General features: G+C 41.5%; 1 protein-coding gene across 1 annotated transcript in view; it reads right to left on the bottom strand.

Annotated features, from left to right (window-relative positions):
• The window catches only part of CACNA2D3 (calcium voltage-gated channel auxiliary subunit alpha2delta 3), a 776,511-nt gene that overhangs the window by 260,174 nt on the left and 500,768 nt on the right, over positions 1-15,569 (bottom strand). Inside the window, exon 13 of the mRNA XM_064496418.1 lies at positions 7,781-7,914. Within this exon, the coding sequence (XP_064352488.1) occupies positions 7,781-7,914 (134 nt within the window). The remainder of the gene's footprint in view (positions 1-7,780; positions 7,915-15,569) is intronic.

The raw sequence follows: 15,569 nt of genomic DNA on the forward strand, positions 1-15,569 counted from the left end.
TTCTGGCGTCTGCTGTTTTGTCAATTAATACATGAGATCTTATTAGATTAAACATAATTAATGTTGTTAACATTAATTCATTTATTTGGGCTTCACCAGAAGAGCAAATTGAATAGAATAGTCAGGCAGGAAACAGAATATTTAATTGGACTGGTGTTAATAGGCAGGGAGGATGGACCCTGAAGGGAAAATTTTGTCTGTCTTGATTCTAGATCAGGCTGGGTTAAATGCAACCCTGGACTCTCATGTACAAAAATCTAAACTCAGCTTCTGTTCACAAACTTTTCTTTTGATCTTGTCCAGACCCAGAACTGTATGAATTAATGTATGATTAATAAATAGGGAAAATACTATACTCTCAGGTCATTTCAAGCTATTCATTTAAGTATTAAATCCATTATATTACTATATTTGTTGCTGCTGGGTTTTCAGCGATAATAACTGATGAGTCAAGCAAGCAGGAATTCCTTTTGCCTTCACCACCAAGTAATTAAGGAAAAATTAGACTTTTAAGCCATATGAAGCAAACTTATGGGATCAAAGTGTCCAAATTTACTAGATAATCAACAAATACCTACTTCCTTAGTATTTGGCAGAAATAGTATAAATCAGTAGGGTCACAAGTCCTAAAAGAATCAAAGCCACCTTCAGACTACAATGTCACAGAGAACCAGACTTGTAGAGACATCAGTGGTCAGCAGAAACGTTATGACGAAAAGCAGACATGGCTACCCTGAGACTTTCTCAAACAGAGAGTTTGTAGGAAGTGGCAGTGGTTGAATTTCCTTCCAGCATTATCTTTCCCTCTGGGATAACAGCACATGTATGGTGCCTGTTGCAATAGGCAGGATTCTAAAACAGCCCTCAAGATTTATGCTGCCATAAGTACATTCCCCTTAAAATCTCCTCCCCTTGAGTGTGAGTATGATGGGATAGATATCAGTTGGATGATTAAGTTACTATCAATTGACATCAACTTAATTAAAACAGAGGTTATCCTGGATAGGCCTGACCTAATCAAAGAAGTCTTTTAAAGTAGATGAAGCATCAGAGAGAGGCACTCTTGCTGGCCCAGAAGAAAGCAAAACAGCATTGCGTGAACTACCCAAGGTAGCCATGTGGCAAGGAACTGGAGGTTATAGGAGCTGACAGCAACCCCTGGCGGAGAGCAAGCAAGAAAACTGGGACCTCAGTTCTACAATTGCAAAGGACTAAATTCTGCCAAAGATCTGGATGAGCTTGGAAGAGGCCCCTGAGCTACATTTGATAATTGTAGTACAGCTAGCACTCACCTGCAGCCTTGTAAGACCCTGAACTGATGGTCCAGCTAACCTGGGCCAGACTCCTAGCACACAGGAACCATGAGCTATTACATTGTTTTCTGCAGCTACATGTGTAGTAATAGGTTATAAGGCAGCAGAAAACTAACCCAGCTGTCCCAGTGATGCTGATCGATATCACAAGAGCGTGTTGGTAATTCTAGCTGGGAACTGCAACTACTCACACATCAGTTGGTGGTCTTCCTCTAAGTGTTTGGGAAGCTTCACAGTGCACACAGCTCCCAGAGGCTGCTGAGAGGCAATAAGACAGCGAGAAGACACTAACCCAGCCCCCAGATCTACCACATCAACCTCGGACAAAACAAACGAATCAAGCTAAAGTAGCCTACAGAAAGAAAGAATTCAAGTATCAGTTTCCACTGAATACTGGGAAGATCTTTTCTCCCCAGTCTTTGATGGTTGCTTTGCCCATACTTAACACACTCGTAACTTTTTAGCAGCTTTCCTTAGAGTCTTTCCAAGCCATTTATTTACATAGTTGAAGAAGTAACAACTTTCTTTTTACATTCATAATTTATGGATTTAGATAATGTTTAATTAATTTACACAATTACGATTAAAATTACAACTGGTATCCATAGGTTTGGGAATGAAGACAAGTGGTTTCTAGTAAGCTTGCAACTCAACTAGGGGAACAGGTGTGTATATGCTTCTTGTACGAGCCTGACCTTCTAGATAAAATGTCCAGTGTGCTATATACACAACATGACAAACTGTTCCAGAGCAAAGAGAGGATACTGAGTCAGTTAAGTGGCAGTTGATTAAGAAAGTTCCTACTGATTTTCCTTTCCTTGGGTAAATCAACCAGTACTTACCTCAGCAAGACTGTGGGGGGCTCTGCCTGGCTGGTTGAGCACAGCTACCAGCCTCCTTTGGGGACACTGACCCCAGGCACTAACCCCAGACATTAGTGCCCAATGCATAACATGTAACTACAACAAAATGACTTCCAAAGGATTGAAGAGTATCTCCAGAGGAAAAGCGCTTTCACGGTACTCATAGCACTCATCATATATTAAGTCCCAAATTCTATTATCAAAATGGTGTAAGCCATACTTTCACTACCATTAAGTTTCTTTGAGACCCAGCTCAAAAAAGGAGAATATTTTTAATACTTCCCACAGCCAAGGAGAAAAATCCACACTGGATTTCCTGAGGTTGGGAATGATGATAGGCAGTATTTATTCTATTCTTACTGAGCACAGACATTTAATCCTTAGAATCAACCCTGGAAGGAAGGTTTTATCCTCATTTTGTAAATGAGGAAAGCAACACTCAAAGAAGCTAAGTAACTTAAGATCACATAGCTGGTATGGAACAGACATGGAATTTAAACCTAGGCTATCTTACCTCTAAATTCAATGCCCTCAGTTAATAAACTAAGGTAGATTATAAACATGTTTAAATATCGAAAAAATTCCAGAGCTGCCAACCCTACCAGGACATTATTCAAATGGAGTCACCATTCCCAGTGCTAAGTACTCCTGAGTTTGGTCTCTTTCATTACTGCAAGCTGGAACCCATTAGGGCAATCCTGGTTTGAGGTTATCCTGGATGTGTCAGGATGGTCATGAACTTGCAATGGGTGATTACCAACCCCTCTTCATCTCCTGGGTGGTTCCAAAGTTGGTGGCCTCATCTTAAAATTTAGACTCTGCAGATGAGTGTAGCACATAATGCCTGTTTTGACTCCATATAAATAGCAGGTGGCTTTTGTCCCTGCCCTGGCAGAATCCAGGCTCAGATGATAAATTTGAAGAGGTATTGCTTCCTGGCCAGAGAGGCACCTCTTGGAGCTGCTTTCTCCTCACCCAACAGTCCTGTGAGAAGACGGAATCCCCAAAGTCCTCATTGGCCCAATGGGTTTTTTCAACACTACCAAGATGAGAAAGAACCCCAGAACCTTTTACTAGGGGATTTATTTAACAGGGCTATTTGCAAAGATACAACACAGAGGCAGTGCTGAGCTATCATTTCAGGGACAGGCATATTCTGGGTGTTTAGTTTGTGTACATCAGAGGTTCTTGAAGAGGTAGAATAAATGAGTTCTGCTATCTTGGCCTACCATTTTATTTAATAATGAGCCAGTTAAAGCGTTAATTTATTTTAAAGTAAGTAAAGATGATTATGGCCAGAATGCAAATTTCATGTAAACATTTAAGATGAAGAACAAGACTTCAAAAACAATCCCTCTGCACTGTTTGTCCAGAGTTGCTTCCAGACCATTTACTTTGCTCTGCTATCAGTTCTTTAGTGGAAAAGCTGCAGCAGCATTGGGTTCTCCCTCTCTCATAACCACCCCCCAAACACAAACATATGTATGTGTGTATATATATATATATGTATGTATGTGATTGGTAAAACTAGAACAATTGATTTAAGTGATTAACATTATCTAAAGCAAGACATTACATTAATACAAAGCTTTATCCTCTTCCTCCCATGACCTTCAGGTTATGTAATCACAGCCAGGATACTCTGCACATGTGATTTTTCCAAAGACACACAATGTTCATCTGATTCTAATTGGTGACACTAGTTTTGATGACCTGCTCAAGATTTTGTCTGGATTCTCCCATTGGATAGATGTTAGTTTTTTATTCCCCCCTCCCAACTAGTCAAAAATCTCTGGGGAAGCACTTTGAGACCATGAAAATATCTTGCCTATCATCAAAACCCCCCTCTAGATTTAGCATCCATGGATGACCTTCACCCTAACCAGTCTTTACCAAAATGGTTGCCCAGTGGTTATTTTTCATCTCCATGACTCCCTCCCCCCTACCCACCAGGCAGGATCCCACTGCATACTGCCCTCCTTCCCATCTACTTCATCATCTATTTAGTCCATTGGGTTGAGATTTGTTTATCCATTTACTCTCAGTGAGAATGCATGGATTTCTGTTTTATTCAAGCTATAGTCCATTACTATCCTTTCTTATTTGAGGCTCAAATTGTCCCAGAGTTGACCAGTGAGAGCACCTTCAGGCTAATTCTTGTGTCCTTTTGACATGACCTCATTGTTGCTTTGAGTGCTTCCTTACTTTCTGGCACAAAATATTCCAGGTGTTGTGTTTTGTTTTGTTTTGTTTTGAGGGGGGTGGTGGGGAGAGCACTTTCTCTGCCTCACCGCTGGAAATTAGTGATTTCTCTAAGGAACCCTAATACCTTTTTAGTGGGGAGTGGTTTTTAGAAGCTTAGGATCTGGGTTCTAGATGCTCACTGCTACTAGAATGCTGTTGCTTCTCAGCCCTTTCAGTGGACAGGACTGGGGTTACATTTGGTACCTTTCATCCAGTCTCATGCCATGGATGCCTGCCTTATCATCCCCCAATTATACATTTGCTTAATCCTACCATATTCAAAAATAGATTCATAATTGCTACACTCACCTTATTATAAGTAACACCAAAAAGAATTTAAAAATTTTTTGCAGCTCTTCCTCTACTCTCTGACCAGAATGAGGGCAAAGTACTGTGTTCAAAATACAGTATTGTGTGTAACTACTGCATTCAAAAGGTTACCTCTTCCCCACCTCTTTCCAGATAATTTTCTTGATCATCTGAAATTTAGTTGAGTTTATTTGTTTCTGTCTGCATTCACTATTAGTCCCTTCTCCTTTCTCCAATTCTTGTTGGTTTTCTTTTAATTTTTGAATACACACAACATTAACGTGCTTTTGAAGTAAAAACCAAGCAAAAAGGTATACTTAGATGTCTTATTCCCTCTGCTAACTCTTCTCCTCTGGAGTTCTTGTAGGTAACCAATTCTATTGGTTTCTGACTTACCCTTTCTCTGTTTCTTTTTATAATAATAAGTAGCTATGTACATATCTTATTTCCTCTTTTTTCTTACACAAAAGGCAGTGCACTATTTATATCTTGCATCTTGCTTCATTTTACCTAGCAATATATCCTGGAAATCATTCCATGTCAACCAACAGAAATCATCCTCATTCTTGTTTTTAACATTAAGACTCCATTATGTGTAGGTACCATAGTCTCTCCAATCAATCTCTTTATGTTTGGGGGTTTAGGTAACTTTTGAAATTAGAAGCAATTCTGTAATGAACAAACTTGTGCAAATGTATTTTTGGATTGTTGGAAGTCTATCTTCAGGTTAATTCCTAGAAGTGGGCTTGCTGGACCAAAGAGTAAATGCACATTCTCCTTCCTAGAGATTGCCCTATTCTGTCTTCCCACAAGCAATACATGAATGTCCCTTTTCCCACAGCCTCATCAACAGAGTTAAGCTTTCCATTTTTTCCACTCAGACAGGTGAGAGAAATGGCATTTCATCATAAGTGAATTAGTACTTTTCTCATTATGTGTGAAGTTGTACATATTTCATATATTTAAAAGCCATTTGTAGTATTTTTCTGCTCGTGTCTTTTGCTCATTTTTCTTATAAGAATTTCCCCTCAATAATTTTTTCTTTAATGGAGGCACTAGGGATTGACCCCAGGACCTGGCACATGCGAAGTGTGCTCTACAATTGAGCTATAGCGACTCCCCTTCCCCTCAACTTTTAATAGTTATTTATATATTAGGATTATTAGTTCTTTATGTGTGCTGTATGTTGCATACATTTTCTCCTATTTTACCTTTTGCCTTTTGACTTCGCTTCTAGTGAATTTTTTACTTACAAAAGTTGGCTTTTGTTTTGTTTTTATTTTAAGAAGTCAAACATTTATCTTCCTTTTTATTGCATATGGATTTTGGAGTCATTGTTAGAAAGCCTTCTCTGAACCCAGGTTATAGAGGAATTCACCACACTCTGTTTTAGTGCTTGTACAGTTTCATTTTTTATAGTTTAGATCTCTGATCCACTTGGACTTCTTTCTTGGGTATGTTGTGAAGAAAATAACTAATTTTATCACTTTCTAAATGGTGATCTAATTTTCTCAAAAGCATTATTACCAAGCCCACCCTAGCCTCACTGATCTGAGATGCTACCTTTACCAGATACTAAATTCCCATATGTAGTTGGATCTTTTTTTTTTTTTTGGACTTTCTATTCTACTGATCTGTCTGTCTATCCAAGGGTTGGTCCCATGATGTCTTAATCATAGAGTCTCTATTTTATATTTTTTTAATTGATTAAAAAAATAAGATGACAGATCCAACTCGTTCAGGATTTGTAACCAGAACCACTGGGTGTCTTGATGACTCCAGTCCTGGCTAGTCACCCTCCTCCACTCCATGCTCACTTTCCTACTTTACTCAACCACACATATGAGAAAGAGATGAAGCCATCACCTTTGCTGTTCTGTTATTACTGTTAGGATGGTGCCAACACGAATGCGGCAGGTTAGTTATTTCATCTCCATGATTCTAAATCAAACTGGGGTCAGACTCTGAATGTGATAAAAGCCCAAGGCCTCCCTGGCAACCAGAGATGGTACTTCAGCTTATCACCCATCTCCATTCAGGGTGATTCCTCCTGGGGGAGGGGTACCCCTTCTTGACCAGTTCTTATTTCCATGGTCTCACTGTGTACTTTAAGGCCAAGAAGGGTGCAGGCTGCTGTGTGCTGTCCCCCGAGATTGGTTCCCATACGCCGTTCCTGCCCTGTATTTGACTGTAGCTGCCAGAAGAGCAGCAGGAATGAGAGAGATGTGGAGAGAGATGCCAGCCCATGGCAACCGTAGAGATCACTCCAGAGAATGGCTTTGTCTGGGTTACAGTGATTAATGTGATATTAATCCCAACAAAAATGATGGGAGCAAGGCCCTGTGAGAACATTTACAATCAAAAATGAAAAATGCCACTCCCATCTGACTCATTATCACTATGAAAAATCACCCTGCAATTACACAGGAAATCTTTCCTTGATGATTGGCAACACTCCTCCTTTTAAGCTAATTCAGCATCGGAATCCTTTTTTGCTTGGAATTTGGCTTTAGTATGAGCCTATAGCCAGAGCTGCAACAATGATCACTGCCTACATAATCACCATGGAAGCATTTTCTCATTTGTCCATGGGAGGAAGAGGCAGCTCTGGCCTCCACAGTGGCTCCAGTTCCACTGTCAGAGCTGAGCTTTGGTCTGACCTTCCCAAGTGGAGACCCAAGACTCATCACCAGGACTGGGCATCTCCGGTGATGGTGAGGACCGATTCTAACACTCTCATCATCATTCATTGCTGCGCTAACCAAATCTGTACACACGTGAGCAGGGAAAACAAGGAACCAGAGAAGACAGAAGCCAAACGTGAGTTTTCTATTGACCAGACACCTTCCAGAAGAGCCTGTTATATTCTCGGATATTAGGATTTGTCCCCAATCTTGCCTACTAAGGAGACCAATGCAAACTACAAGGAAGGGAAATGTCATTGAGCCCCATTATTGAAGAGGAGTGATGCAACCACCGTCTCTGGAATGAGCCCAGGAAAACTCTCGTCTGGTGAGATGAACCTCTCCCGGGAGGGCCCCATGAACTCACAGTGCTGTCAATGTAAGCTTCAGTCCACACAACATCATGCTCCTGGTCAATGACTTTGGGCCGGCTGAGGACATGGAGGTATTCCATGACGTTTTCCTGCACATCCGCCAAGGTGGAGATCTGGGTGAAAAATCCTGCCAAAAAAGAACCACTTTTAGAAAAGACAAGAGGATCTGCAACTGGGGAATATGTCTACACCTTGCTTTCTTAGTCTCTAGCTAACTTCTTTCTTCTCTTTTCCTTTTTAAACATTATATCTCCACTCTACCATCATCCACTTCATGAGCAACATGTTCATGTTAGAAAAGAGTCAAGCAAAAGGAATACAATGAAGATCAACCACAAGCCCACCTCCCAGAAGAAGCTCCAGTTAATCCTTTGGAGAATGCCTTCCCAGGTTGCTATTTTGTTTTTTCTTTTTCTTCTTTTTTTGTATTTTTTTAATTAAAGTATAGTCAGTTTACAATGTTGTATCAAGTTCTGGTGTATAGCACAATGCTTCAGTCATACATGAATATATATTTGTTTCATTTTCTTTTCCACCATAAGCTACTACAAGATTATTAAATATAGTTCCCTGTCCTATACAGTATAAACTTGTTTATCTATTTTATATATACCACTCAGTATCTGAAAATCTTGAACTCCTAATTTATCCCTTCCTACCCCTTCCCCCCAGTAGTAAGTTTGTTTTCTATGTCTGTGAGTCTGTTTCTGTTTTGCAAGTAAGTTTGTTTGTCTTTTTTTTTTTTTTTAGATTCCACATATGAGTGATATCATATGGTATTCTTCTTTCTCTTTCTGGCTTACTTCACTTAGAATGACATTCTCCAGGGCCATCCATTTTGCACCAAGTGGCATTATTTTTATTATTTTTTATGGCTGAGTAGTATTCTATTGTATAAATATACCACAACTTCTTTATCCAGTCACCAGATTGCCATTTTGATCTCAAGTTCAGGGCACAGCTATGCTTTTCTTCAGCTTGTGGTCCTGTTGGCTTCACTGTGAGTTAGAAGGGATGGGCTAAGCTGAGCACAAGTTTGGATCTCTAGGAGTGGGCCCTTCATGGAAGGCTTTCTTGGTACCTAGCACCAGAGGAGCAGGGGTTAACTAAATGAGTGTGACCCTTGCCTCCTGGGGGTCTGGGAGGTCTGAGTGAACTTACCTCTACAAAACAGTACAATCAGCATTGCAGTAAAGCACACAGCAAGGACAGCCAATCACTTGGTTACCCTGAAGAAGAGTCAGTCCAGCTGAACTCCGAAGGATGAGGAGAGGAAGCGGGGTTAACAAGTGTGTCCAGTAAAGCAAGGAATGTAAGGAAAGGCCTAAAGTCAGAATCAGGCCCATTCTAGGAACTGAACATAGCTCAGAATGACTGAAGTAAAAAGCTGAGAGTGGGTAGAAGTAGGGTGCTGTAAGATTAGAGGAATGAGCAGGGGGATTTTTCATATAGGATCTTGGAAAGGAGTTTAGACTTTATTCTACAGGCAAGTAGTCATGGAAGCATTTTAGGCAGGGGGACACTGGATGGACACAGATTCATGTTTCCTCCCCATACCTCTATAAATAAGGATCCTCATAACTAAGGTCATGCCAGCTCCTACTTGCCAAGAAATCAGAGAGGATATATGTGTCTCTGAGTCCAGATCTGTCACAGCACTTGCAACAGTGTTTATAGAACCTCTTAATGTCTAAAACAGGGCTCAGGGTAAGGAAATGCCAGCCCTTCTGTTGTCCGGAGAGGACCAGGACTCTCCCAGGGCACTTCCAAACAAAGGCCAGCTGGTTTGAATTTGGTGTACCAACCTCAAACCAGGTTGGGACCATGTGGCTTTTGGCTTCCTGATGACAGCTCTGCACAGTGCTCGTTAACATGCACTGTCACTCCTGTCTGCTCCACCCTCCTGGCCAGGGCCAGAGCCTCACCCATCCCAGTGGAAACTGGGCCCCAACAGGCTCTGAGATCTCGCTTTAACTTAGGCTCTGGAGTGGGGCCCATATGCACCTTGTCACTCTCTCAGGGGTCAGGCAATACAGTTAGGGAGGTCCATCCAGAACACTGCCTACACAAGGTCTCCAGGTGGCTCCTCTTGGAGGCATAGTGGGAAAGACAAGTTTTAAGAAGACTGCTGGATGACAGTGGGCATCCATAGTTATCATTTCTCTCTAAACCACGGCTGCAATCCGTGTTTGAATAAGGGAAAAAAAAAACATTTAATTTCTTCTTTAGAAGGTAAGCATTGGGCTCTGCATTTAGGGAGTATACAGACACAAACATGACACAAAGGACAAGCCAAGAGAGGTGTTTCCATGTTGATAAGAGGAGGAGACAGCTTGGTGGTCCTGGATGGTGGGGGTACCTGGGTGAGTGATTCAGTGTAGCACTATTCCTATCTTAGGTTCCCGCACCAAATGTGCAGTAAAGACAGCCTCTCTAAGGAGGAGCTTTTCTTGGTTGTCTGTGTTTTCATTCTAATCCTCAAAGCCAACAGTAAAATCCCTGATTTGGGTTTTCCAAAATAGAGCCAAGAGAAGAAAGGGAATAAACAGAAGGATGGGGATGGGAGAGACAGCTCCTCAGCATAGAGGTGGAGTGGGAAGGAAAAACAATCACACATTTGGAAGGGGACGGAGCCGAGAGATCATCCTCACTTGGCCTTGCTTATCATAATCAAAGCTCTGAAAACTTAGCAAAAACTGGCTTCTCCCCAGAGCTACAGATCCATAGCCAACTGTATACCTGACACCTCCACAGAGATGACTAACAGGATTCTCAGACTGAAGTCGTCCAAAGCCAACTCCTGATTTCCCTGGCCAAACTCATTCCTCCCACAATGGGTCTTTCCCATCTCAGCAAATGACACCACTGCCCGACTGGGCCAAAAACTTAAGAATTATCCTTGATAGTCATCATTTCCTCACCCCACCCCATAGCTAATTCACCAGCATATTCTTCTGGCCCTATCTCTAAAATATGTCTCAAGTCCAATTCCCCATCTCCACTGCTCCTACCCTACTCCAGACTCCACTGTCTCTCTCCTAGGGTACAGCAACAGAACCCCTCCCGCAAATCCCCCTTCTCCTTATCTAGTCTTCTGACAGCAGTCAGAGGAATCATATAAAAAGTATAAAAGCAGATCATCATCTCCCTGCCTAAATCCAAAAACAGCTTCTAGCTAGAGTTAGAATAAAATCCAAATTTCTTACTCTGACCTCCAAGACTCTCCCTCACTAGGCCCCCACCTACCCAGATGACCTCATCCCCTTCCATCCTCCCACACCAAGCTCATTCACCCGACCCTCCCCAGGCGCTTGCACTTGCTGTACCCCTGCTGCCAGGCACACCATTTATCCAGTTTTTCACGGCTGGCTCCTTTTTATCACTCAGGGTTCAGCTGCCTGAACTCATTTCCTCTTGTTTCACCTTGTCTTCACTTTCTTCAGAAGACTCATCCATGCTGAATTCTAACTCGCTTGTTTACTTTGTTCTCTTTCACTGGAATATTAGCTCCATGAAATGTTACAAAAGCTGATGTACATCTTATCTAGAGTGGTATTCCCAAAACTGGTGCATGGGTCTGTGAAAGCCATTATTAAAGTGGGGACATTCACCAAGGTCTTACTGTGATTCATCTTGCCTCTCTACACTTGGGTAACACAACAGCCTAACTTGGGTGTGCGCTCATTGCGTAGGAAGGAAACAGAAACAAGAGAGTTCAGTAATCTGTCCTGGATCAATTTGAATCCAGGTTCATTTGATTCCAAAACTTTTGCTCTTAACCACTGAAGACATTGCCTCTTCCTGTAGTGAGAAAGGACAGTGTGACTTCTCATATGTCCTCCTCCAGAAGGGCACCACTAATGGGCTGTTTGTATCTGTGTGGTTGGGAAAGGTTGAGGGTGGGAATATATGGTTGCCCTCTGATGTTCCTGGCAAATGCTCAGTAATTAGCACCAATGGTCTACTCAAAATCCATGCCACAGTTCTAACTTATATTTTGATAATATAGACCAGGGATGCAGATGTATAAAAGGTAAGAAAAGCTGGAATTAAAAAATAATATTAATAATGTACACTGCAAAGCTTAATGCAAATCTGATCATCTAACCCCAACCCATTAAAATGTAAAAATTTTCTGAAAGAGTCTTTTTTGTTTTTAAATGTTTTCATGTAAGATTTAGTTAACAAATGTACTTTTTGATGGATAACAGGAAGTCACTAAGGGCTGGACTCTTTGGCTGTAACCATAGACGCTTCCCCAGTTTTCCCTCTGCATTCTCTGAACTGGCCACTTTCCCTCCCCTTCCCCCACCTCTTTCTATTTCTTTTAAATTCTAGCTCTTGAATGTTTATTCTCTTCTTTAATGTGCCTTTTTGGACTTCATATATCATGTAAGAAAACAGAATCAGCAATCATTTGGTAATTACCAAGGAGTAATTAATGCTGAAATTAGCCACCTATTACAAATGGTCTGCTCATTTTTCTCCATAACATCAATTTATTTACCTTATTCCCTCACAGAGCTTCCTGTGAACTCTGGGTTACAACTACTCAGTGTGATAAACCACATGCAGCCCAGTGCTTTGTATTTCTGAGATTTTTACTATCCTTACTTCAAGATTTCTTGAGGTAAGTCCCTTGTCCAAGAGGTGCCCCTACATGAGATACTCAATCAGCACATCATTCAACATTCCACTTTGCAATGACACCAGATCTGAGGGCCCCAGGAGTCTGTGCCTCAGTGGGAGACCCTGGTTATCTACCTCACCCAATAAGGTCCTCATTCTATCTTTGGTGTGATGGTCACTGTTCCTTTTGAGTCTTTTCAAAGACACTTTCTCCCTCTTACATGAGGGAGGCTGAAAATAAGAAAGCCAGTGCTCAGATTCCAGTCTTCTCAGGGCAATGAAGTGGGCAGTGAAGTTAATGGTGTGACCTGGTATGCATCCCCAACAACGTTCTTGAAAGATGTTCACAATATTCTGTCTCATCTTCATCCTCTCCATCAACACCACACACTACTGAAAAAAAAATACTTTTTTTTTCTTAGAAAACAACTTTCTAACTCTACATCTTCTTGGACAATTACAAAGAACCAGCAAGAGGCCTGTTGAGCCCTGAGAGCTGAAGGGCACATGTCCAACGTGTTGGAAAGAACAGACCCAGGAGAGAATGACCATGAGGGCAGGGAGCCCAGGGGCTTTGGTAGGCATGTGCCACCCGGAAAATGGGGCTCCTGAATGTGAAACTATCAGAATCAGCCAGAATCTCAGATTTAGGAACAAGTTTTTTTGTGTGTGAATAAGTACATTTTAAATTTCAAATTTCATGTTAGAAAAAAAATAATTTAAAGGATCACACTGTGGAGGTAGGAAAGTTGGCTTATTTGCAGCTCTATTACTGTGCCCTCTGATCTCCTCAGAGAGCCTTAATGCCCCCATTTGTAAAATGTCAGAAACTGGATCACACATACACAAGCTGTGACAAGATCATTTCTTGAACACATAGGTTGGGTACAAACCCCAGCTCCAGTCTTTATTAGCTATGGACCATTAAATTAAGGTCCTTCCTCAATGTCTAGATTCCTTTTCCTAGAATCTCTCAAATAATGGGAAACATGCAAGGGTCCTCTATGAAACACGACTTCCTTCACCCCAAAGATAGGCAACCTCACATCCTGGTGAAGAGTTGGGCTCAAGTGTCAGATCAACTGAGCATGAACCCTAGCTTTGTCACCTGCTAGCTGATAACCTGGGGCAAGGTGCTAATCTCTTTCAGTCTCAGCTTCCTTCTCACGCACCTCATACAGCTTTAAACAGGGTCAAAAGAGATACTCAAAAATACACTGCACTTAGTAAGCCGTTTGTCATCCTCAGTTTCTATTAAAACCAGTAGTGCCATCTTCATCTTTTAATCATTACCCCTTCTACTTAAACTCTCAGGTTCTATGTAATGTACACAAAAAATGTATACAAGTTAAGCCTCTATTAATGGAGAAATGGATAAAAAGATGTATTACACACACACACACACCATGGAATATTATTCAGCCATTAGAAAGAAGGAAATCCTACCATTTGCAACAACATGGATGGACATTGAGTACATCATGCTAAGAGAGATAAGTCAAATAGAAAAAGACAAATTCTGTATGATATCACTTGTAAGCGGAATCTGAAAAATGCCAAACTCACAACAACAGAATCAAAAGGGAGTTACCTGGGGCTGAGGGGCTGGGGAATTGTGGAGCTATTGGTCAAAAAGCAAAAAAAATCATTATACAAAAGTATCTGAACAATCGCCATTTTTTCCTTCTTCCACTTTTCTGAAATAGTAAAACAATTTCATTGCCACCTTCCCCTACCCCCACCAACAACCATTCTAGCCTCATAAATTTGAAGCTATCTTTTAAGGGACATGACACTTCACTTGGAAAGGTATGATGAGGATAAGAGATTTTTGGTGGAAAAAGGCTGTGGGTCTGAATTTCCAAGGAGGTCTCAGCCCATCAGTTCTTTTTCAAATAAGGAGAGAATGACCATTAACCCATTAAAAAGGTACAAGCTGAGCAGACAACCAAGAGAGACTCATGTGGCATTTCCATTCGACCTAACGATGATGGATAGGTTGAGAACCAAACACAGAGGCCCTTCTTTATTTGCACAGCTGGAAAACACTCCATTCACCGTGATTTCTGAAGGAGAATCAGGCAGTGCTTATTTTAAATCTTGGCACACTGAACATTACAGAGGTCATCGAAGCTTTTTGGAGTATCTGGGCTAGTTGGCCCCGCTTTTCAGTTTTCCCAGTTCACTTGTTTATTCAATAGTGTGAATGCAGAATTTTAAACTCTAAAAGCCATTCTACAGTGGCAATGATTGTTTTAATGTATTTAAAATGGTTTGCTGCTTTGCCTCATTAGGACTGGTTCCCTTAAGATAGGACCTAGTTATGCATAAAATGAAACAAACCAATGAGCTCCAGCCCCCTCTGGATTTTGCTAGTGGATTAGAGAAGGCAGAAAACTCCTGCGAGGGGTATGAATGTGTCCAAGCATCCATTTCCAGGGTACAGTGTCTGAGGTCTGCTGGCTGAGAACTGTCTCCATGGCTACTAGACTTCCAAGCAGGTTTTACACTGATAGCTGGTCCTTGATCACTGATGTGGGGACAATGTGTTGGCGCTGACAACTTTTGCTCCTCCCTAGGGCCACTGTGGTGAGTCAGCCAACAAGTTTCTCCTTGGGGTCCCCTGGGCTCTCCCTGGGTCTGCTCTGCTCCCCAAATGCTAATGCTTCATTTCACTGAAGAACTTGTCTGAGTCAGGGCGAAAATATGTAGTGGGGGGCCCTCTCTGGACCTCATGTCACTTGAGATGAAAAATGTTATGCTGCCTCCATACTATAACAATCTGAGACTATAAACAATGATTTAATTAATGACCATAGAAGAATACTTGCTCGCCAACGTTACGTGGTCTAAAACCCCATAACTGACGCAACGTGTAGCCGATGTTTATATGGGCACAGATGACTGGAACCTGACATTTTGATGGCAACTGCTACTTTGAAGAGTGGCAAACAGTGACATTTTATTTCCAGGGCCCCTTAGAAGAGAATCAGAAGGAGGAAGGTGAAACTATTGCGAGGGACTGACTCTGGCAGGAAAGGAAACAACTGGATTTGGACAGGAAGAGATGGAGAATCACTGTGGAATCTAACAGCCAGGCCAGCTAAGCAGTTACAATTACCTCTTTGGATTTTCCAGTTGCTGCACTCAGAA

This window comes from Camelus dromedarius, chromosome 17 (genome assembly GCF_036321535.1).
Source record: "Camelus dromedarius isolate mCamDro1 chromosome 17, mCamDro1.pat, whole genome shotgun sequence".
Taxonomy (NCBI): domain Eukaryota; kingdom Metazoa; phylum Chordata; class Mammalia; order Artiodactyla; family Camelidae; genus Camelus; species Camelus dromedarius.